This window comes from Mustelus asterias, unplaced genomic scaffold (genome assembly GCF_964213995.1).
Source record: "Mustelus asterias unplaced genomic scaffold, sMusAst1.hap1.1 HAP1_SCAFFOLD_938, whole genome shotgun sequence".
Taxonomy (NCBI): Eukaryota; Metazoa; Chordata; class Chondrichthyes; order Carcharhiniformes; family Triakidae; genus Mustelus; species Mustelus asterias.
The window spans coordinates 84,502-108,802 of NW_027590884.1; the positions used below are offsets into that span (position 1 = coordinate 84,502).

Genomic DNA, 24,301 nt, shown 5'->3' on the forward strand with positions numbered 1-24,301 from the left:
CAGCACGAGGGGGCATGGCTTTAAATTGAGGGGGGGTAGTTATAGAACCGATGTCAGGGGTAGGTTCTTTACCCAGAGGGTGGTGAGGGATTGGAATGCCCTGCCAGCATCAGTTGTAAATGCGCCTAGTTTGGGGGCGTTTAAGAGATCCGTAGATAGGTTCATGGACGAAAAGAAATTGGTTTAGGTTGGAGGGTCACAGTTTTTTTTTTTTTCTTAACTGGTCGGTGCAACATCGTGGGCCGAAGGGCCTGTTCTGCGCTGTAATGTTCTATGTTCTATGTTCTATGTTCTATGTTCTACTTGTGACCTATTCTTTGGAAACGCTAAACATTCCAGATTTGCCATGGTAAAGTACTGGTCACATCAGTAACCATACAGTCATTCATTTCCAAGAATAACTATGTTGTGGTGTGTGGTTTCAGTGGGAAGCCATCTGATGAAAACAAGACTCATGTTTTGTGGAAAGCGTGGAGAAGGTCCACTAAATGTTCCAGATTCCTGTTGTTACACCGAGGGGAAGGGAACTGGAGCACAGACTGAACTCCAATATTGATCCTTCCGCCAGTCTGGATCTCACCACTAGAGAGCAGCAGCCCCGCTGGAACACCGCACTGGAGACCAGCAGCCCCGCTGGAACACCACACTGGAGACCAGCAGCCCTGCTGGAACACCGCACTGGAGACCAGCAGCCCAGCTGGAACACCACACTGGAGACGAGCAGCCCTGCTGGAATACCGCACTGGAGACCAGCAGTCCCGCTGGAACACCACACTGGAGACCAGCAGCCCCGCTGGAACACCGCACTGGAGACCAGCAGCCCTGCTGGAACACCACACTGGAGACCAGCAACCCCGCTGGAACACCGCACTGGAGACCAGCAGCCCTGCTGGAACACCACACTGGAGACCAGCAGTCCTGCTGGAACACCGCACTGGAAACCAGCAGCCCAGTTGGAACACCACACTGGAGACCAGCAGCCGTGCTGGAACACCGCACTGGAGACTGACAACTCCGCTGGAACACCGTACTGGAGACCAGCAGTCCTGCTGGAACACTGCACTGGAGACCAGCAGCCCTGCTGGAACACCACACTGGAAACCAGCAGCCCAGCTGGAACACCACACTGGAGACCAGCAGCCGTGTTGGAACACCGCACTGGAGACTGACCGCTCCGCTGGAACACGGCACTGGAGACTAGCAGCCCAGCTGGATCACCGCACTGGAGACCAGCAGCTGGAACACCACACTGGAGACTAGCAGCCCCGCTGGACACTGCACTGGAGACCAACAACTCTGCGGGACACTGCACTGGAAACCAGCAGCTGGAACATCGCACTGGAGACCAGCAGCCCCGCTGGAACACCGCACTGGAGACTATCAGCCCCGCTGGACACCGCACTGGAGACCAGCAGCCCAGCTGGAAACTGCACTGGAGACCAGCAGACCTGCTGGAACATCGCACTGGAGAGACACTGGAACAGTGCATCTGACCCTTAAGCTGCTGATGTTATCGGCTTGGGGAAAACGGAACAGGGTTGATGGCGAGTGTGGATAACAGATTTTGATGAGCAGGCAGTCAGCGATTGTGGTGGAGCAACTCCTGTTCAGGTCTGACCTTGTGGGGTGAGTTGACAGATGGAGCAATTGGCTGGAAGTCCATTACTAATGAGCGTGGGCCGTGTACGGTCGCAGTTCTCTTGTTTTACATGAAATATTTAAGATACACTCAAATAATAATTGTGAGCAATTTCTCCCTCCTCACCTCCCCTGCACACCCCTCCCCTTCCCCCCCCCCACCCCCCCGCCCCCGCACACCCCTCCCCTGCCCCCCCCACCCCTCCCCTGCTCCCCCCCCCCCCCCCCCCCCCCCCCCCCCGCCCCCCCAACAATGAATATTTTCCAGTTGAGAGAGAAAGCCAAATGCAATCTGGTTTATTTGACGGATTGACTGTTTTGTGGCCACGATGGGGTTTACGTTCTCCAGGAACACTGGCTGCTTCTGATCAGCATCAGCGAGGGATTCGGGTCAAACTGTGCGGCACGAACAGTTTGCTGGAAGAATCCTCAAACGAGGACTTTAAATCACCCCCCCCCCCCCCCCCCCACCCCGCCCCCCCCGATCCTCCCATAACCTCTTTCCCCAGAAAGAGGTGAGAATGTGAGACTGACAGGAGGGAGAAAGAAAAGGTTTTGTTAATGACGTTAGATGAAGTCAGGTGAGAGGAGGCTTGTGTGGGGCCGAATGGCCTGTTTCTGTGCTCAGCGCCAGTCTGTGTGAAGTCACTGCCCCGTTTACCCCTTGGTCAGCAGCAGAAGTGATATTGAGGCGTGCAGCAGGCATGGAGACAGCGCAATAGCGCTCTCTCTGAACAGACGCAAGAGCTGCTCCCCCCCCCCCCCCGCCACCCCCCTCACCCCCCCCACCCCCAAGGCTAGAAAGCAGAAAGTCAAGATGGAACAACAGGAAGCTGCCTCGCACGCTTGCTGCTATTCTGATGAGAGGAAATTCCATTTTACATTCCTGGTGTATTGGAGACCGACTGGGGTACAATAAACCTCCTCTTCCCGCTTGCAATCAATAACAGTAACACCTCCGATTATAGATTGTTGTTTCTTTTGGGATTGTAATTATTCCTAAACAGCGTCTATGGGTTGGGAGTTCTTTAATAGGGAGCTACCCGTAGCCTCCCAGTTCACATCTGCTTCGTCTTACTATCAACTCACAAGCTTCAGTTATGTGAACATGAAAAAACAGCCTTGTCCCCGCAGGGATTCAGTTCTGGCTGTTTACTCTGCCAACAACTGGGATGTTTTATGCCTGAAAACATTCTCTTGCAGTGAAGCTACTGACTGAGAGCACAGAATTCCCAAGTACCACACACACAACACAGAGATTAAACATCAGCAGCCACAATAAACACACTGCAAGACACCTTTCCTGCCTTTCGTGAACGCAGTTTGGACTATCTACAAGATCGTGCGCAGGCTGGACTGCATTATACAAATGATACTGTACTGGGGATAGCAGTCGAGTGGTTACGGTCCTGAAATAGTAATCCAGAGAGCTGGATTGATAATCAGCAGACGCGAGTTCAAATCCCAACACGGCAGCTGGGGCAATTTAAATTCAGTAAACAAACGGACCCGGAATAAAAGAGAGAGTCTCAGTAACGGTGCTCATGGAACTATCAGCAAGATTAAAGCAAATTACTGCGGATGCTGGAATCTGAAACACAAACAGAAAATGCTGGAAAATCTCAGCAGGGCTGACAGCCTCTGTGGCGAGAGGGCGGCACGGTGGCACAGTGGTTCGCACTGCTGCTTCACAGCGCCAGGGACCCGGGTTCAATTCCCGGCTTGGGTCACTGTGCACGTGCAGAGTCTGCACGTTCTCCCCGTGTCTGCATGGGTTTCCTCCAGGTGCTCCGGTTTTCTCCCACATTCTCAAAGACGTGCTGGTTAGGCGCATTGACCCAAACAGGCACCGGAATTTCACAGTAACTTCATTGCAGTGTTAATGTAAGCCTTACTTGTGACTAATAAATTAACTTTAACCCTCGAGCCAATGCTGAGGAACATGTGGCAGGGGTTCGCCATCAGCGGGACAGGAAGATCCCCTAGGTGCAAATGGCTGGAAATTTCAGCCAATTATACAGGCTTTGAGCAGTGTTGATTCGGAGTCTCAAATCTGGTGTAAAAGCTGTAGGAAAAAAAAAATCAAAGATATAGTGCGGAATCCTCCGGCCGCACTGGTCTAAAAGCTGGAATTTCCCACCCGACTGTCAATGGGGTTTCACATTCTCTGCTACCTGCCCGCTAAATTTCCAGAGACGGGTGGGATGGGAGAATTCCGGCCACAATTTGTTGCTGGAAACTTTCCCACCCTCAGCCCCCAGCTCCTAGTTTGGATATTTGGTTCAATTAGTCCCGGTTGATTCAACACACCCTGCGTTCTTTTTTAGCGCAATGGTTAACACCTTTTGCCAAATCCGTCCCTCAGTAATTTCAACACAACTATTAATCATGTTAAGACTTTAAAAAGTCTCGTCATTAAGTAGAGCAGTTAGAATGTTGTTAGGGTGATATGGAGAGGGATGGGAGGATAAAGATTGGCTAGTCGGGCTGAATGAACTGTTTGTGCTGTAGATTCGATCTAACTCTGGGAACTGCTCATCCTCCACTGGAGAAAGCCTGTCCAGCCCATCGAAGACTGTGTAGGATGAAGCCGCACCCCCCCCGCCCCCGCACCCCCCCCGCCCCCGCACCCCCCCCCCCCCCTCCCACCCCCCCCTTCGGTGGATGTAAAAGATCCCACAACCTCTGTTTCAAAGAAGAGTGGTGGGTTCTCCCGAGTGTCCTGACCTATATTTATTCCTCAACCAACATCACTATCACAGATTATTACATCATTTTCACCTTGCTGTTTGCGTAGCTTGCTGTGCACAGAATCATAGAATCCTACAGTGCAGAAGGAGGCCATCGAGTCTGCACCAACCACAATCCCACCCAGGTTCTATCCCCACAACCCCATGCATTTACCTTAGCTAGTCCCCCTGACGCTGAGGGGCAATTTAGCATGGCCAATCCACCTAACCCGCACATCTTTGGACTGTGGGAGGAAACCGGAGCACCCGAAGGAAACCCATGCAGACACGGGGAGAATGTGCAAACTCCACACAGACAGTGACCCAAGCCGGGAATCGAACCCGGGTCCCTGGCGCTGTGAGGCAGCAGTGCTAACCACTGTGCTATCGTGCCAGCTGTGTTTCCTACATTACAACAACGATTACACTTTCAAAGTAATTTATTGGCTGTAAAGTGCGTTGGGATATCCTGATGTCAGGAAGGGTGCTACAGTAATGCAAGTCTTTCTTAGTTGTGAAAAGCAAACATTATCCACCCTACATAAAAGCAACGGGAGATGCCTGTTTTTACACTAACGTGACAACATGAGCAAGCTGTGGTATTATTACTGTACATCAGTAACAATCGCCTCAAATCTGTCAATCTTCCTTTGAAAATGCCCAGGATGATTTGACAGGATGTCTCTCAATTGGAATATCATTATGTCCTTCTGATTTATACTCCACTATCATACTGAAATTCCAGCAATCTCAAACACATATCCGCAGAGAGACCCAGGTTCCCTCTCGTTCACTGAAACACTCCCAGAAAATAAGTGCGCATTATTAGGATCACATGTCGGCTTACATCAACACTGCAATGAAGTTACTGTGAAAATCCCCTAGTCGCCACACTCTGGCGCCTGTTTGGGTACACTGAGGGGGAATTTAGCACGGCCAATGCACCTAACCAGCATGTCTTTCGAACTGTGGGAGGAAACCGGAGCACCTGGAGGAAACCCACGCAGACACAGGGAGAATGTGCAAACATCACATAGACAGTGGCCCAAGCCGGGAATCGAACCTGGGTCCCTGGCGCTGTGAGGCAGCCGCGCTAACCACTGTGCCACAGGGCCACCTACGATGGATGCATAGCACATGCCTTATCCACATCCTGTGCCTAACAAATCCCCTTCCTCCATCCTCCTTGCATCACTTAGCCTCCTCCCCCAGTAGTCTATCCAGGAACCATCCTGGCTCTGTTAACCCTTATTGCATCATAATATTAAACAGTATAGAACGATGGCTGGAGTATCCATTTGTTATACCAATGCACCATAGCCCCAGGAATTTTGCGAGGCAGTCTGATGATGCAGTCGATGCTGGATATTTGGCCAAATTAGGATAAATGTAATCCAATACAGATAAGTTCTCACACACTGGAATATTAAACCTTCACTTGAAAAGGTAAAATGTGCAAGCTTATCGAGAAAGAGCAAGAGAAGGCAACTAATTAACAAAGTACAGTACAGCAGAGGAACAGGCTCTTTGGCCCACCAAGCCTGCACTGACACATGGCACCATTCTAAACTAAAGACCTTTTCCCTTTACATGGTCCGTATCCGTCTATTCGCTGCCTATTCATGTATCTGTCAAGATGCCTCTTAAACGTCAGTATTGTATCTGCTTCTACCACTTCCTCTGGCAGTGCATTCCAGGCACTTACCACCCTCTGTGTAAAAAACTTGCCTCTTACATCTCCTTTAAACTTTCCCCCTTTTACCAATCCTTTTTCCTCTAGTAATTGACATTTGTATCCTGGGAAAAAGTCTTTGGCTACAGCAAAGAGCCATAACAGATACCTTGGACTTTCGTGCTATGTGATATTTCAAAATTCCTTGGATTCTGGTTAATTGGAACTCGCCAATGTGATGCCCTTATTCAAAAAGGGAGAGAAACAAAAAGTAGGAAACCATAGGGCGGTTAGCTTGACCTCGGTGGTGGAGAAGTCGCTGGAATCAATCATTAAGGAGGAGATGATTGATCATTTGGAAAGACAAAGGTCAATCCACCATTGTCAGCATGGTTTTATGAAGGGAAAGTAATGCTTGACAAACTTGCTCGAGTTCTTTGAGGGCATAACCAGCAAGGTGGATCGTGGGGAACCTGTGGCTGTGGTGTATCTGGGCTTCCAGAAGGCGTTTGACAAGGTGATGCATAAAAGACCGATCCAGAAGGTGAGATCGCAGGGGATTGGGGGTAGAGTACTGGATTGGATTGAGGATTGGCTGACTGACAGAAAGCAGAGAGTTGGGTTCTTCATTGGTTGGTGAAATGTAACGAGCGGGGTGCCGCAGGGGTCAGTCCTCGGACCTCAACTGTTTACAATCGATATAAATCGATTTTGTCAAAGGCAGATCGTGCCTTACGAGCCTGGTGGAGTTCTTCGAAAATGTGACTAAACACATTGACGAAGGGAAAGTGGTAGATGTGGTTTATATGGATTTTAGCAAGGCGTTCGATAAGGTACCCCATGCAAGGCTTCTCGAAAAAGTGAGAGGGCATGGGATCCAAGGTGCTGCTGCCCTGTGGATCCAGAAGTGGCTTGCCCAAAGGAGGCAGAGAGTGTGTATAGATGGGTCTTTTTCTAAATGGAGGTCGGTCACCAGTGGTGTGCCCCAGGGATCTGTTCTGGGACCCTTGCAGTTTGTCATTTTCATAAATGACCTGGATGAGGAAGTGGAGGGATGGGTTGGTAAGTTTGCCGACGACACGAAGGTTGGTGGGGTTGTGGATAGTCTGGAGGGATGTCAGGAGTTACAGAGGGACATTGATAGGATGCAAGACTGGGCGGAGAAGCGGCAGATGGACTTCAACCCAGATAAATGCGTAGTGGTCCATTTTGGCAGGTCAAATGGGATGAAGGAGTACAATATTAAGGGAAAGACTCTTAGTATTGTAGAGGATCAGAAGGACCTTGGGGTCCGGGTCCATAGGACTCTAAAATCGGCCCCACAGGTGGAGGAGGTGGTTAAGAAGGCGTATGGCGTGCTGGCCTTTATCAATCGAGGGATTGAGTTTAGGAGTCCGGGGATAATGATGCAGCTATATAAGACCCTCGTCAGACCCCACTTGGAGTACTGTGCTCAGTTCTGGATGCCTCATTACAGGAAGGATGTGGAAAAGATTGAAAGGGTGCAGAGGAGATTTACAAGGATGTTGCCTGGATTGAGTGGCATGCCTTATGAGGATAGGCTGAGGGAGCTCGGTCTTTTCTCTTTGGAGAGACGTAGGATGAGAGGAGACCTAATAGAGGTATATAAGATGTTGAGAGGCATAGATCGGGTGGGCTTTCAGAGGCTTTTTCCCAGGGTGGAAATGGCTGCTACGAGAGGACACAGATTTAAGGTCCTGGGGGGTAGGTAGAGGGGAAATGTCAGGGGGAAGTTTTTCACACAGAGGGTGGTGGGCGAGTGGAATCGGCTGCCATCAGTGGTGGTGGAGGCAAACTCAATAGGGACTTTTAAGAGACTCCTGGATGAGTACATGGGACTTAATAGGATGGAGGGTTATAGGTAGGCCTAGAAGGTAGGGATATGTTCGGCACAACTTGTGGGGCCGAAGGGCCTGTTTGTGCTGTAGTTTTTCTATGTTTCTATAAATGATCTGCCAGCAGAGACAGAGTGTAACATAGCAAAATTTGCGAATTATGCTAAAACAGGTGGGAAAGCAGGCAATGAAGAGGATATAAAGATTTTTACAGACGGGTATAGATAGAATGGGCCAAAATTTGTCACATGGAGTTTAATGTGGATAAGTGTGAGGTTATCCATTTTGGCAGAAAAAAAAGGGCAAATTATTACAGATAATACAACTGGGAAATAGACAGTAAATGGCAGAATCATTAAGAGTATTGATAGGCAGAAGGATCTGAGTGGGCAGGTGGAAGAGTTAATTACCAGGGGGCATAGGTTTAAGATATGAGAGGCAACATTTACAGGAGATGTACGAGGCAAGTTTTTTACACAGAGGGTGTGGGTGCCTGGAACTCGCTGCCGTGGGAGGTAGTGGAAGCGGATATGATGATGACTTTTAGCGGGTGTTTTGACAAATACATGAATAGGATGGGAATGGAGGGATATGGTCCCCGGGAGGGTAGGGGGTTTTACTTCAGTCGGGCAGCAGGGTCGGTGCAGACGTGGAGGGTCGAAGGGTCTGTTTCTGTGCTGCAATTTCTCTTTATTTTCTTCATTCTCTTTCTTACCTAAATGGAAAGCAGATTCAAAATGCATCTGGGCAGAGGGATCTGGGTGTCTGTGTTCATGAAATACAGGAAGTCGGTATGCAGGTGCAGCACGTAATAAAGATGACAAACAGGATGTTGGCATTTATTGCAAAGGGACTGAGTATAAAAATAGAGAAGTGTTGTTGCAATTGTGAGACCACATCTGGAGTATTGTGTCCAGTTTGGGTCTTCTTATTTGAGGAAGGATGCGGTGGCATTGGAGGCAGTTCAGAGGGGGTTCACCAGATTGATTCCGGGGATGAAAGGGTTGACGTATGAGGAGAGATTAAACAGTTTGGGCTTGTACTCACTGGAGTTTAGAAGGATGAGAGGGGATCGAGGCATATAAAATTTTTTAAGGGATTGATAATAAGCGGCACGGTAGCACATAGTTAACACTGCTGCTTCACAGCGTCAGGGACCCAGACTCGATTCCCGGCTTGGGTCACTGTCTGTCTGGAGTTTGCACGTTCTCCCCGCGTTTGCGAGGGTTTCTTCCGGGTGCTCCGGTTTCCTCCCACACTCTGAAAGACGTGCTGATTCGGTGCATTGGCCTGAACAGGCGCCGGGCTGTGGCGACTCGAGGAATTTCACAGTAACTTCATTGCAGTGTTAATCTAAGCCTTACTTGGGGCTAATAAATAAATTTTAACTTTACCAAACTAAACGTAGACCAAATGTTTCCCCTTGTGGGGCAATCTGGAACAAGAGGTCACAGGTGCAGGCTGAGAGGCGGGAGATTTAAAACTGAGATGAGGAGGAACAACTTCTCGCAGAGGGTGGTGAATTTGTGGAACTCGCTGCCCCAGAGCGCGGTGGAGTCTGAATCATTGAATGGTTTCAAGAAGGAGATGGATATATTTCTAGGAACAAAAAGGGATAAGGGGATATGGGGAACAGGTGGAGAGGTGGATTTGAGACCAGAGAGAGATCAGCCCTAGCGGAGCAGGCTCAAAGGGCTGAATTTGCCTAATTCTGCTCCTAATTCCTATGTTCCTATATTCATGTGGCTTCACGGTCCTGGTGTCTTCTCTCTCCTGTACTTATCTTTAATTTAGCAACAAAACGTCAATCCCTCCTGAACAGACTGCAGCAAAAAACAGCTGGTAAAAGGAAGAGAAAATGCTGGAAAATCTCAGCAGGTCTGGCGGCATTTGTCAGGAGAGAAAAGAGCTGACGTTTTTGAGTTCAGATGACCTTTTGACAAAGCTTTGACAGAGCGTCATCTGGACTCGAACCGTCAGCTCTTTTCTCTCCTTACAGATGCTGCCAGACCCGCTGAGATTTTCCAGCGTTTTCTCTTTTGGTTTCAGATTCCAGCATCCGCAGTATTTTGCTTTTATTAGCTGATAAACGGGGACTAGTGAGTGCGGAACCAGAGAATCCCGGTCATTTATTTAATATTTAACCTGGATGTATATGACCAAGTGGGATAATGCACACAGTATCCCACAGGCTAACCAGCAGACAATCCTGTAGCAGCTTCTGTATCGAGAGGCTAGGTATGTAAATCCTCACCTGTTTGACTTTCTGCAGCTCTTCACTCAGCTGCTTCCTGCTTTTCTCTGATTCTGCCAAACCACCCTGAGCAAAATGCAAGACAACAGATTAGTAGGTGAAAGATTACGAAATCTCTGTCTTTTATTTCATCTTTTTATGGGTAACTTTTCCAAGGTAGCTCAGTTGTCCTCATTCTTTGGTGCCCCCCGGGCTCCCAGGGAACGCCCACACTTCCCAGTTAGGTACCTGATAGGCACTTAACACAGAGGCATCCCCAAAGGATCGAGGCAGGACTCAGGCAGGGAGAGCCCTGTTGCCCAGATTAAATTCCGGCCTTGGTGTGAGTTAGAATGTGGGAGTGGAGGTTTGTAAGGCTCTGCCTCACCCTGCTGCAGCTCTCCAATCCCATGTTTAATTAGATTCCCACATCAATATTAGACTGTGTGCGCGATTGGAGGGTAGAGGTTGGCAGTTTATTAAAAGTTGAAGTCCTGCTGTGCCATAGATGTGAGGGGAGAACAGTTACACTGATTGCTCAGTGCAGGAACAAACCACAGAATGTAAATCACCAGTCAGAAAGCTGGCTAATTAGCTGATAATGTAAGTTAAGGCACCACACTAACCAACTATTAATGGGAGTTATCACCGTCTGTACCTCTCTCGACCTTCTACAAAAGGCACACCCTAATAGCCTTCACTGTCTCCTTGTTAAACCCCTCTCTCCTGCTCCCCTCAGCCCTCACCTCCAAGAACAAGGGCAAGGAACGCAAGGGCTTTGATTTAATCAGCTGCTTCCTGACCCCAACAACTCCACCGTCCCTTTCCCACTGGAGCATTCCTTCACCCAGCCGGCCACCCACCCTGGTCGTGAGCTCCACTTGCTCCTATTGACCCTGCTGCCCTCTCCGTGCTCACCCTGTTGCTGAGACCCACCGCCTGTTCCCTTGGCCCCATGCCCATTATACCGCTCTGCAGCTTAATTCCATTCCTGGCTCCCATGCTGGCTAACTGCGAGAGTGATGGCCATTCCTCAGGTACCATCCCCCTCTCCCTTTCACAACTGCCATCGTTATGCCATTGTCCAAACAACTCACCTTCCTTGAATACTGCCACTTCCAACCTCCCTTTCCTTTCCAAAGTCGTTGAGTACACTGTCGCCTCATGAGACTGTCCCCCATAACTCCCTGTTCGAATGCTTTAGTTCAGCTTCTGATCCCTGGAATGGCCCAAACAAATACCACAACTGCCGCTCCCACTGCCTCAGTCTATCTGAAATCTTCACTCTTGTCTTTGTCACCTCCAAGTTCCCATTGTTTCAGCGTTCTCCTGGCCTGCTCCACACTTCCACCGTCTGTACATTCAGCCCATCCAAAGCTCTGCTGCCCTCTACCAGGTCCCTCTCACCTAGTCACCTCTGTCCTTAGCCTTGCCTTTTAATCCCTTCGAAAGGTTTAAAATTCACACCTTCATGTTTATAACCCTTCAGACCCTCCTGGTTCCCTTGCTTATGGTATTGGACTAGCAAGCTGAGAGGAGCCTGGCCAATTGCTAAACTGAATCCAATAAATCTGCTCACTGCAGCCGCACCAGGAAACATTACTGGAAAAATGCTGGATTCCAGTTATAAAGAACAATGGATTTACCAATCTGGTCGACAGGTGCCTCTTGTCTCACTAGAATGGAATTCTAGGATACAGAAGGAGACCATTTAGCCCATTGAGCCTCTTTGAAAAAGATGTCCAAGTAGCCCCACTCCTTTGGAAACAAATTAAAACATGCTACCGTGCAAAGGGACCTGGGGGTCCTTGTGCATGAGACGCAAAAGCCCAGTCTGCAGGTACAACAGGTGATCAAGAAGGCAAATGGGATGTTGGCCTATATTGCGAAGGGGATAGAATATAAAAGCAGGGATGTCTTGATGCACCTGTACAGGGCATTGGTGAGGCCGCAGCTGGAATACTGTGTGCAGTATTGGTCCCCTTATATGAGGAAGGATATATTGGCATTGGAGGGAGTGCAGAGAAGGTTCACCAGGTTGATACCGGAGATGAGGGGTTTGGATTATGAGGAGAGGCTGAGGAGATTGGGTTTGTACTCGTTGGAGTTTAGAAGGATGAGGGGGGATCTTATGGAGACTTATAAGATAATGCGGGGGCTGGATAGGGTGGAGGCGGAGAGATTCTTTCCACTTAGTAAGGAAGTTAAAACTAGAGGACACAGCCTCAAAATAAAGGGGGGTCGGTTTAAGACAGAGTTGAGGAGGAACTTCTTCTCCCAGAGGGTGGTGAATCTCTGGAATTCTCTGCCCACTGAGGTGGTGGAGGCTACCTCGCTGAATATGTTTAAAGCGCGGATGGATGGATTCCTGATCGGTAAGGGAATTAAGGGTTATGGGGATCAGGCGGGTAAGTGGTACTGATCCACGTCAGATCAGCCATGATCTTATTGAATGGCGGGGCAGGCTCGAGGGGCTAGATGGCCTACTCCTGCTCCTATTTCTTATGTTCTTAACACTTTTCCCAGGAACTTACAGACCTGCTCCTTTTAAGTATACATCCAATTTCCTTTAGAAAGTCACCACATCATCTACTCCCATCACCTTTCTCCACATTCCCTCTGCCTTCAAGCTTTGTGATGTGAATCCCCAGTATTCTCACTTTCTGCATCCCTTTCACAGAGAAACAGAGAAACGAGAAGCAGGAGGAGGCCATTCGGCCCTTCGAACCGGTTCCGCCGTTCATTTTGATCATGACTGACCAGTGAATTCAATAACCTGATCCCCTCCTTCTCCCCTGTATCCCTCGATCCCTTTAGCCCCAAAACCTATATCGAATTTCCTCTTGAAATCTCACAATGTTTTGGCCTCAACTACTTTCTGTGGTAGTGAATTCCACAGAAATTCCTCCAGTCTTGCGATCCTCTGCAAATCCTGCGCTCCTTCAATTCTGGCCTCTTCCACATCCCGATATCCTTCACATCACCACTTGCTGCTGTGCCTTCAATTGCCTGGGCTCCAAGCTCTGGAATTCCTTCCTCAAACCTCTCCACCTCTCTGGTCTCATTTAAGATGCTCCTTAAAACCTACCCATTTGACCAAGCTTTCTGTCACCTATCCTGATGTCCCCTTTTGTGGCTCAGTGTCAATTTTGGCTGGATTATGTTCCTGGCAAGCTCCTTGGGACGTTTTTACTAAGTTAAAAGTGCTACACAAATGAAAGTTGTTGTTGTCTAGGACAGAATCCCCACACATCTGAATAGTAACTAAATCACTAAGTGAGTAATCATTCTCCCCAGGACCCCTGTCACGGGAGAGGGTCCCACTGCCTGAGACTGGGGACTCCAACCTCCTTGTAAAAACGTGTCTCTCATTACAATCATAGAATCCCTACAGTGCAGAAGGAGGCCATTCGGCCCATTGAGTCTGCACCAACCATAATCCCATTCAGGTCGTATTCCCATAACCCTACATATTTACCCTGCTAATTCCCCTGACACGAGGGTCAATTTAGCACAGCCAATCAACCTAATCCGCACATCTTTGGACTGTGGGATGAAACCGGAGCATCCGCAGGAAACCCACGCAGATACGGGGAGAACGTGCAAACTCCACACAGACAATGACCCGAGGCCAGAATTGAACCTGGGTCCCTGGCCCTGTGAGGCAGCAGTGCTGACCACTGTTCCACCGTGCCGCCCTCATTGTCTCAGGTTCTTTTGGAAACAGCCAGGCTCACAGCCCAGAACTCCATTTAGAAGTGAATTCATACCATCAGAGCCTCTGGTTCAAAGATTTTCACTGGGATCACCATTTAATGAGAAGTCCTTACCATTCGGGAGAGAAGAGTTCATATTCTCTGTAATAATGGACAGGGTTAATGAGGGTTAACGTTGTGTTCGAGGCTGTGCTTATGAACTTCTAAAAGGTGCTTGATCGTGTACCACATTCCAGGTTTGTTAGTGCAATCAAAACCCTGAAGAATAAAGGAAGCTTGAACCCTCAGATTTAAGGTAAGGGGCCGGAGATTTAGAGTGAATCCAATCAATCCACGCCAATGGGCCACGTTTTAAAATAAAAACGAGGTGATTAAAATGATCCCCAAGGGGCGGCACGGTGGCACAGTGATCAGCACTGCTGCCTCACAGCACCAGGGACCCGGGTTCGATTCCCGGCTTGGGTCACTGTCTGTGTGGAGTCTGCACATTCTCCTCGTGTCTGCGTGGGTTTCCTCCGGGTGCTCCGGTTTCCTCCCACAGTCCAAAGGTGTGCGGGTTAGGTGGGTTGGCCATTCTAAATTGCCCCTTAGTGTCAGGGGGACTAGCTCGGGTAAGGTAAATATGTGGGGTTACGGGGATAGGGCCTGGGTGGGATTGTGGTCAGTGCAGACCAGATGGGCCAAATGGCCTCCTTCTGCACTACAGGATTCTATGAATTCCTGATTCATGACTTTTTAACATGAGCTGGGGGAGTTTTGTTCTCTCTTGTAATAGAGCCTGATCACTATTCCAAGCTGCAGTAACCTTCTCCCACCTTGACTTTCTTCAACTCTTTTAACGCTTCTTTTCTCTCCTGGGTGATTCTTTCCAAATCTTCCGTAACCACTGAACTGGACGATGCAATCTGCAAAATTCAGGAGGTATTCAGTCTCAACAGCTGGGAGCTTTTCACAAGACAAACTGCAAGATTATTTAATGTTTGTTAACTCTGTTGATGAAAGGGAAATTTCACAGTAACTTCATTGCAGTGTCAATGTAAGCCTGACTTGTGACTAATAAATAAACTTTACTTTGAAAGCAGCAAGGACTGGGAAGCTGGATAACTGGTCTTTCAGTTCTGGTAATTGGACTCTGCTTGTTATAAGTGTGATGTGGAGATGCCGGCGTTGGACTGGGGTAAACACAGTAAGAAGTTTAACAACACCAGGTTAAAGTCCAACAGGTTTATTTGGTAGCAAAAGCCACACAAGCTTTCGAGGCTCTGAGCCCCTTCTTCAGGTGAGTGGGAATTCTGTTCACAAACAGAACTTATAAGACACAGACTCAATTTACATGAATAATGGTTGGAATGCGAATACTTACAACTAATTGAGTATAGGGCTAACGGGAGGACTTTGAATAGTGTGGAGGAGCAGAGGGATCTAGGTGTATGTGTGCATAGATCCCTGAAAGTTGGGAATCAAGTAGATAAGGTTGTTAAGAAGGCATATGGTGTCTTGGCGTTTATTGGTAGGGGGATTGAATTTAGGAGTCGTAGCGTTATGTTGCAACTGTACACAACTCTGGTGCGGCCGCACTTGGAGTACTGTGTGCAGTTCTGGTCCCCACATTACAGGAAGGATGTGGAGGCTTTGGAGAGGGTGCAGAGGAGGTTTACCAGGATGTTGCCTGGTATGGAGGGGAGATCCTATGAGGAGAGGCTGAGGGATTTGGGATTGTTTTCGCTGGTAAGGCGGCGGCTAAGAGGGGATCTTATTGAAACATATAAGATGATTAGAGGTTTAGATAGGGTGGATAGTGATAGCCTTTTTCCTCTGATGGAGAAATCCAGCACGAGGGGGCATGGCTTTAAATTGAGGGGGGGTAGTTATAGAACCGATGTCAGGGGTAGGTTCTTTACCCAGAGGGTGGTGAGGGATTGGAATGCCCTGCCAGCATCAGTAGTAAATGCGCCTAGTTTGGGGGCGTTTAAGAGATCCGTAGATAGGTTCATGGACGAAAAGAAATTGGTTTAGGTTGGAGGGTCACAGTTTTTTTTTTTAACTGGTCGGTGCAACATCGTGGGCCGAAGGGCCTGTTCTGCGCTCTAATGTTCTATGTTCTATGTTCTAATCCAGTCTTTAAGAAACAAAACAATGGGAGTGGAGAGAGCATCAAGACAGGCTAAAAACATCTTTTTAGCCTGTCTTGATGCTCTCTCCACTCCCATTGTTTTGTTTCTTAAAGACTGGATTAGTTGTAAGTATTCGCATTCCAACCATTATTCATGTAAATTGAGTCTGTGTCTTATAAGTTCTGTTTGTGAACAGAATTCCCACTCACCTGAAGAAGGGGCTCAGAGCCTCGAAAGCTTGTGTGGCTTTTGCTACCAAATAAACCTGTTGGACTTTAACCTGGTGTTGTTAAACTTCTTACTGTGTTATAAGTGTGCCTTTTTAATTCATTTGTGGGCATTATTGCCCATCTCTAGTCGCCCGAAGGGCAGTAGAGAGTCAACCACATTGCTGTGACTCTGGAACCACATGTCCTTCCCTAAAGGACATCAGTGAACCAGATGGGTTTTTCCGACAATGGTTTCATGGTCATCAGTAGATTCTTAATTCCAGATTTTTTTATTAAATTCAAATTCCACCATCTTTCGTGGTAAGTTTCGAACCCGGGTCCCCAGAACATTAGCTGAGTTTCTGGATTAATAGTCTAAGACATAGGAGCGGAAGTAAGGCCATTCGGCCCATCGAGTCCACTCCACCATTCAATCATGGTTGATTTCAACTCCATTTACCTGCTCTCTCCCCATAGCCCTTAATTCCTCGAGAAATCAAGAATTTATCAATTTCTGTCTTGAAGACGCTCAACGTCTCGGCCTCCACAGCCCTCTGTGGCAATGAATTCCACAGACCCACCACTCTCTGGCTGAAGAAATTTCTCCTCATCTCTGTTCTAAAGTGACTCCCTTTTATTCTAAGGCTGTGCCCCCGCGTCCTAGTCTCCCCTGTTAATGGAAACAACTTCCCTACGTCCATCCTATCTAAGCCGTTCATTATCTTGTAAGTTTCTATCAGATCTCCCCTCAACCTCCTAAACTCCAATGAATATAATCCCACGATCCTCAGACGTTCATCGTATGTCAGGCCTACCATTCCTGGGATCATCCGTGTGAATCTCCGCTGGACCCGCTCCAGTGCCAGTTTGTCCTTCCTGAGGTGTGGGGCCCAAAATTGCTCACAGTACTCCAAATGGGGCCTAACCAGTGCTTTATAAAGCCTCAGAAGTACATCCCTGCTTTTGTATTCCAAGCCTCTTGAGATAAATGACAACATTACATTTGCTTTCTTAATTACGGACTCAACCTGCAAGTTTACCTTTAGAGAATCCTGGACTAGGACTCCCAAGTCCCTTTGCACTTTAGCATTATGAATTTTGTCACCGTTTAGAAAATAGTCCATGCCTCTATTCTTTTTTCCAAAGTGTACGACCTCGCACTTGCCCACGTTGAATTTCATCAGCCACTTCTTGGACCACTCTCCTAAACTGTCTAAATCTTTCTGCAGCCTCCCCACCTCCTCAATACTACCTGCCCCTCCACCTATCTTTGTATCGTCGGCAAACTTGGCCAGAATGCTCCCAGTCCTGTCATCTAGATCGTTAATATATAAAGAGAACAGCTGTGGCCCCAACACTGAACCCTGCGGGACACCACTTGTCACCGGTTGCCATTCTGAGAAAGAACCTTTTATCCCAACTCTCTGCCTTCTGTCTGACAGCCAATTGTCAATCCATGTTAGTACCTTGCCTCGAATACCATGGGCCCTTATTTTACTCAGCAGTCTCCCGTGAGGCACCTTGTCAAAGGCCTTTTGGAAGTCAAGATAGATAACATCCATTGGCTCTCCTTGGTCTAACCTATTTGTTATCTCTTCAAAGAACTCTAACAGGTTTGTCAGGCACGACCTCCCCTTACTAAATCCATGCTGACTTGTCTTAATCCGACCCTGCACTTCCAAGAATTTAGAAATCTCATCCTTAACGATGGATTCTAGAATTTTGCCAACAACTGAGGTTAGGCTAATTGGCCTATAATTTTCCATCTTTTTTCTTGTCCCCTTCTTGAACAGCGATAATACCACGAGGCCATCGCCTCCCTGATGGTACTGTGGCAGCTCAGACTAATGTGGGGCAAACAGCTGGCATTGTGTTACCAACTGTGTGCAGAGATATCCCGGTGGCTGGTGTGAGAAATGGAAAGATTCCTTGGTACATTTGGGGCGTCTATTCCAGGTTTTGTTAAAGTTCACATTGAGCAGAGTTCAGGGAGGTGACTGGCTAGCGGATTGGTCAAAGCACTTGATATGTGATTGGCTATAGAACAACATGGGAGGAGCTTTAGTACGCATTCTGAAATAACTTACCGGCTGGTGTCTAATTGGGGGGTTTGGGGTGGTTTATATATAGAATAAACAGATACCCGGAAGTGAGCTACAGACTGGAATCTAATCAAGAGGTTCAGGGTGGTTTATATATAGAATAACAGATACCCGGGAGTGAGTTCAGACTGGAATCTAATCGAGGGGTTCGGGTGGTTTATATATAGAATAACAGATACCCGGGAGTGAGTTCAGACTGGAATCTAATCAAGAGGTTCAGGGTAGTTTATATATAGAATAACAGATATCCTGGAGTGGTTATAGACTGGAATCTAATCGAGAGGTTGGGGGGGGTTTATATATAGAATAACAGATATTCGGGAGTGAGTTACAGACTGGAATCTAATTGAGGGGTTCGGGGCAGTTTATATATAGAATAACAAATACCTGGGAGTGAGTTACAGACTGGAATCTAATCGAGGGGTTCGGGTGGTTTATATATAGAATAACAGATACCTGGGAGTGAGTTACAGACTGGAATCTAATCGAGGGTTCAGGGTAGTTTACATATAGAATAACAGATACCCGGGAGTGAGTTACAGACTGGAATCTAATCGAGGGTTCAGGGTAGTTTACATATAGAATAACAGATACCCGGGAGTGAGTTACACACTGCAATCTACTTGAGGGGTTCGGTGTAGTTTATATATAGAATAACAGATACCTGGGAGTGAGGTACAGATTGGAATCTAATCAAGGTGTTCAGGGTAGTTTACATATAGAATAACAGATACCCGGGAGTGAGTTACAGACTGGAATCTAATCAAGGGGTTCGGGATGGTTTATATATAGAATAACAGATACCCGGGAGTGAGTTACAGACTGGAATCTAATCGAGGGGTTCCGGGGCTTTATATATAGAATAACAGATACGTGGGAGTGAGTTACAGACTGGAATCTAATCGAGGGGTTCGGGGTGGTTTATATATAGAATAACAGATACCCGGGAGTGAGTTACAGACTGGAATCTAATTGAGAGGTTCGGGGCAGTTTATATATAGAATAACAAATACCTGGGAGTGAGTTACAGACTGGAATCTAATCGAGGGGTTCGGGGTGGTTTATATATTGAATAACAGATACCTGGGAGTGAGTTACAGACTGGAATCTAATCGAGGGGTTCAGGGTGGTTTATATATAGAATAACTGATACCCGGGAGTGAGTTACAGACTGGAATCTAATTGAGAGGTTCGGGGCAGTTTATATATAGAATAACAAATATCTGGGAGTGAGTTACAGACTGGAATCTAATTGAGAGGTTCGGGGCAGTTTATATATAGAATAACAAATACCTGGGAGTGAGTTACAGACTGGAATCTAATCGAGGGGTTCGGGATGGTTTATATATAGAATAACAAATACCTGGGAGTGAGTTACAGACTGGAATCTAATCGAGGGGTTCCGGGGGTTTATATATAGAATAACAGATACGTGGGAGTGAGTTAGACTGGAATCTAATCGAGGGGTTCGGGGTGGTTTATATATAGAATAACAGATACCCGGGAGTGAGTTACAGACTGGAATCTAATCGAGGGGTTCGGGGTGGTTTATATATAGAATAACAGATACCCGGGAGTGAGTTACAGACTGGAATCTAATAGAGGGGTTCGGGGTGGTTTATATATAGAATAACAGATACCCGGGAGTGAGTTACAGACTGGAATCTAATAGAGGGGTTCGGGGCGGTTTATATATAGAATAACAGATACCCAGGAGTGCAGCAGAAGGAGCAGATAAATCAGTAACTGGTATTACTAGAAACTGTGAATTTTAGCAGTATTGTGAAGTTTACTGGCAGTGCCAAAACCTACTGAGAGGTGTAGGCTTTATTAATTCTACATTAATTAGTAATTATTAATGAATTAACACATACTGGAATTGGCAGGGCAGGCGATGTACTCCGACTGCAGGATGTGAGTGCTTCTGGTTACTGATGTGATCCAGGGCAAACACATCCGCAGTCAGCGTTTGTGGCTGCGGGGACTTGAGCTCTGAGTTACTGAGCTGGAGAGAGACCACGCTGCGGACACTGTGGCACCTCAGGGATGGGCAAGGTCACCTGGATACTTTATTCCAGGAGGCAGCCGCAACCTTTAGGATAGGGTCTTCTGATTTGCTCAGTGGTCAGGAACAGGAGGGTATGACTGCGAGTGAGGCAGGCAAGACGACACATGGGGCAGGAGTGCAGGAGCTTTGACCTTTGCAATTGTCCAGCAGGTTTGATGTTTTGTTAGCCTGTTTGCAATGAGAGTGGGAGCTGCAGGATGGATGAGCTAACTGGTCATCGCGCCGTACTACAGGAAGCCACTCAAGCAGGAAGAGCTACAAGGAATGTAGTGGCAGGAATGAGCAGTATGGTCAGAGGGACATAGTTCACTGTATCAGAGCGTGAGTCCACTTGGCTGAATTGCCTGCCCAGTGCCAGAGTTTGGGACTTTTTTTTTATTCATGGGACATGGGCATCGCTGACTGACCAGCATTTATTGCCCATCCCTAGTTGCCCTTGGAGGGCAGTTGAGAGTCAACCACATTGCTGTGGCTCTGGAGTCACATGTTGGTCAGACCAGGTAAGGATGGCAGATTTCCTTCCCTACAGGACATTAGTGAACCAGATAGGTTTTATTGACAATTGGCAATGGTTTCATGGTCATCAGTGGATTCTTAATTCCAGATATTTTTTATTGAATTCAAATTCCATCATCTGCTGTGGTGGGATTCGAACCCGGGTCCCCAGAACATTAGCTGAGTTTCTGGATTAATAGACTAGCAATAATACCACTTTGCCATCGCCTCCCCTTGTGGGTGCTTGGTGCTGGACAGGAACCTGAAGTGGGAGGGCTGAGGATCCTGTCTTTGTGGTCCATGTAGGTACCGATGACAGACAGGGCAAAGAAGGAGATTCTGCAGTCAGTATGAGGAACTAGGCACCAAATGAAGAAGCAGAACCTCAAAGGTCATAACATCTGGATAATTACCTGAGTCATGTGCAAATTGGCATAGGACAAATCAGATTAAAGAGGTGAATGCATGGCTGAAAGACTGGTGTGGGAGATTTTGGTTCTGGTTCGTGGGGCACTGGCACCAGTTCTGGGGAAAGTGGGGGCTGTACTGTTGGGATGGTTTACACCCAAACCCTGCAGGGACTGGTGTTCTTGCGAGCCGCTTAAAGAGGGAAATGGAGAGGGCTTAAAACTAAATGGTGGAATCAAGGGATCAAATAATTCCATAATCTATAATGTACGCCTAGATCTCTTTGTTCTGTAACTCTCCCCAGCACCCTACCATTAACTGAGTATGTCCTGTCCTGGTATGGGCGGCACGGTAGCACAGTGGTTAGCACTGCTGCTTCACAGCTCCAGGGTCCCGGGTTCGATTCCCGGCTCGGGTCACTGTCTGTGCGGAGTTTGCACATTCTCCTCGTGTCTGCGTGGGTTTCCTCCGGGTGCTCCGGTTTCCTCCCACAGTCCAAAGATGTGCGGGTTAGGTTGATTGGCCAGGTTAAAAATTGCCCCTTAGAGTCCTGATGTGTAGGTTAGAGGGATTAGCAGGTAAATATGTGGGGGTAGGGCCTGGGTGGGATTGTGGTTGGTGCAGACTCGATGGGCCGAATGGCCTCCTTCTGCACTGTAGGGTTTCTATAATTTCTATAATAATTCCAAATTTGGAAGGTTGTGGTAAATCAGAGCAGAGTCAAGGCAAAGGAGAAAAGTATTATTATGGGAAATGAACAGACCATGACAGGAAGGGATAGAGAGTAGAAATCTTAACAGCAAATCAACGGATTTAGACTAGAGATTATAAAAATAAAAGGATAAAACTAAAGGCTCTGTATCTGAGTGCGCAAAGCATTCAAAAAACAGATGAACTGAGAGCGCACATAGAAATAAATAAGAATGATTTGATAGCCATTATAGAGACATGGCTGCAGGAGAACATAGAAACATAAAAACTAGAAGCAGGATTAGGTTATTCAGCCCTTCGAGTCTGCTCCGCCATTCATTTTGATCATGGCTGATCATTGAATTCAATATCCTGATCCCCCTTCCTCCCATATCCTTTGACCCCTTTAGCCCTAAGAGCTATATCTAATTTATTTTTCAAATCAGACAACGTTTTGGGCTCAACTACTTTCTGTGGGAGTGAATTCCACACATTCACCACCCTCTGGGTGAAGAAATTTCTCCTCACCTCAGTCCTAAAATGTTGACCCCTGATCCTCAAACTATGACCCCTAGTTCTGGGTTCCCCCATCATTGGGAACATTCTTTCTGAATCTACCCTGTTTATAAGTTTCTATGAGATCCTCTTTACTCATTTAAACTCCAGTGAATATCATCCTAACTGACTTAGTGTCTCCTCATAAGACAGACCTACCATCCCAGGAATCAGCCTGGTGAACCTTTGCTGTACTCCCTCTATAGCAAGGACATCCTTCCTCAGATAAGGACACCAAAACTGCACACAATATTCCAAATGTGGCCTCACCAACGCCCTATACAATAGCAGCAAAACATCCCTATCCCTATAATCAAATCCTCTCGCTATGAGGGCCAACATATCATTTGGTTTCTTTACTGCCTGCTGCACCTGTGGGCTTACTTTCAGCAAGTGATGCACAAGGACACCAAGGTCTCGCTGAGTATCCACCTCTCTCAATTTACACCCATTCAAGTAATAATCTCTCTTCCTATTATCGCTACCAAAGTGGATAATCTCACATTTATCCACAATATACTGCATCTGCCATGCAGATACCCACACACTCAGCCTGTCCAAATCACACTGAAGCATCTCTGCATCCTCCTCACAGCTCATCCTCCCACCCAACTTTGTAACATCTGCAAATTTGGAAATAATACATTCAGTTCCCTCTTCGTAAAATCATTAATATATAATGTGGGCAGTTGGGGTCCTAACACAGATCTCTGCAGAACCCCACTAGTCACTGACTGCCAATCAGAAACAGACCCATTTATGCCAACTCTTTGCTTCCTTACTGCTTACCAGCTTCCTATCCATCTCAAGAAATTAGCTGCAATCTCACGTGCTTTAACTTTATATAGTGTTCTGTTATGTCAGACCTTGTCGAAAGCCTTCTGAAAGTCTAAATAAACCACATCCACTGATTCTCCTTCGTCAACTCTACTAGTTATATCCTCAAAAAATTCCCTCTTGTAAATCCATGCTGACTTTGTCTGATTATACCACTGCCTTCCAAATGCTGAGTTATGAAATCCTTGATAATGGACTCGAGCAACAGTACCGAGCTTGGAACTTGCATATTAAAGGACATTGGACATTTGGGAAGAACAGGAAGCAAGGAAAAGGTGGAGGAGTGGCTCTGTTAGTTAATGATGGTATTAGGACTATAGAGAGGGATGCCCTAAATCTAGGAGACCAAGATGTGGAAGCGGTTTGTGTAGAGATGAGAAATGGTAAAGACAAGGGGTCACTTGCGGAAGTTGTGGACAGGCCCTCGAATAGTAACCACGTGGTAGGGTGGAGCATAGAGGAAGAAATAATTGGAGCTTGTCAGAAAGGCACAGCGATAATCATGGGGCATTGAAATCTACATATCGACTGGAAAAATCAAATGGGCAAAGGTAGCCCAGATGAGGAGTTCAAGAATATTTCCAGGATAGTTTCTTAGAGCAATATGCTCTGGATCTAACCAGAGAGCAGGCTATATTAGATCTGGTAATGTGCAATGAGAGTAATTGATGGTCCAACAGTGAAGGCACCCTGAGTAGCAGTGGCCAAAAGGTGACTGAATTTTACAATCAGATTGAGGGAGCGAGGAGTGGATCCGAGACTATGTTTTTAAACTTAAAATAAGGGCGATTGTGAGGGTGTAAAGTAGAGCTGGCTGAAGTGAATTGGCAAGTTAGGTTAAGGGATAGGTCAAAGAACAAAGAACAGTACAGTACAGGAACAGGCCCTCCAAGCCTGCGCAGATCAAAATGTCTGCCTAAACTAAAACCATATGCACTTACGGAGACTGTATCCTTTCATTCCCATCCTATTCATGATG

General features: G+C 47.2%; 1 protein-coding gene across 1 annotated transcript in view; it reads right to left on the reverse strand.

Annotated features, from left to right (window-relative positions):
• Positions 1–24,301, reverse strand: part of stxbp4 (syntaxin binding protein 4) — a gene marked incomplete at its 5' end in the record, with an annotated part of 135,247 nt that overhangs the window by 72,387 nt on the left and 38,559 nt on the right. Inside the window, one exon of the mRNA XM_078205711.1 lies at positions 10,150–10,215. Within this exon, the coding sequence (XP_078061837.1) occupies positions 10,150–10,215 (66 nt within the window). The remainder of the gene's footprint in view (positions 1–10,149; positions 10,216–24,301) is intronic.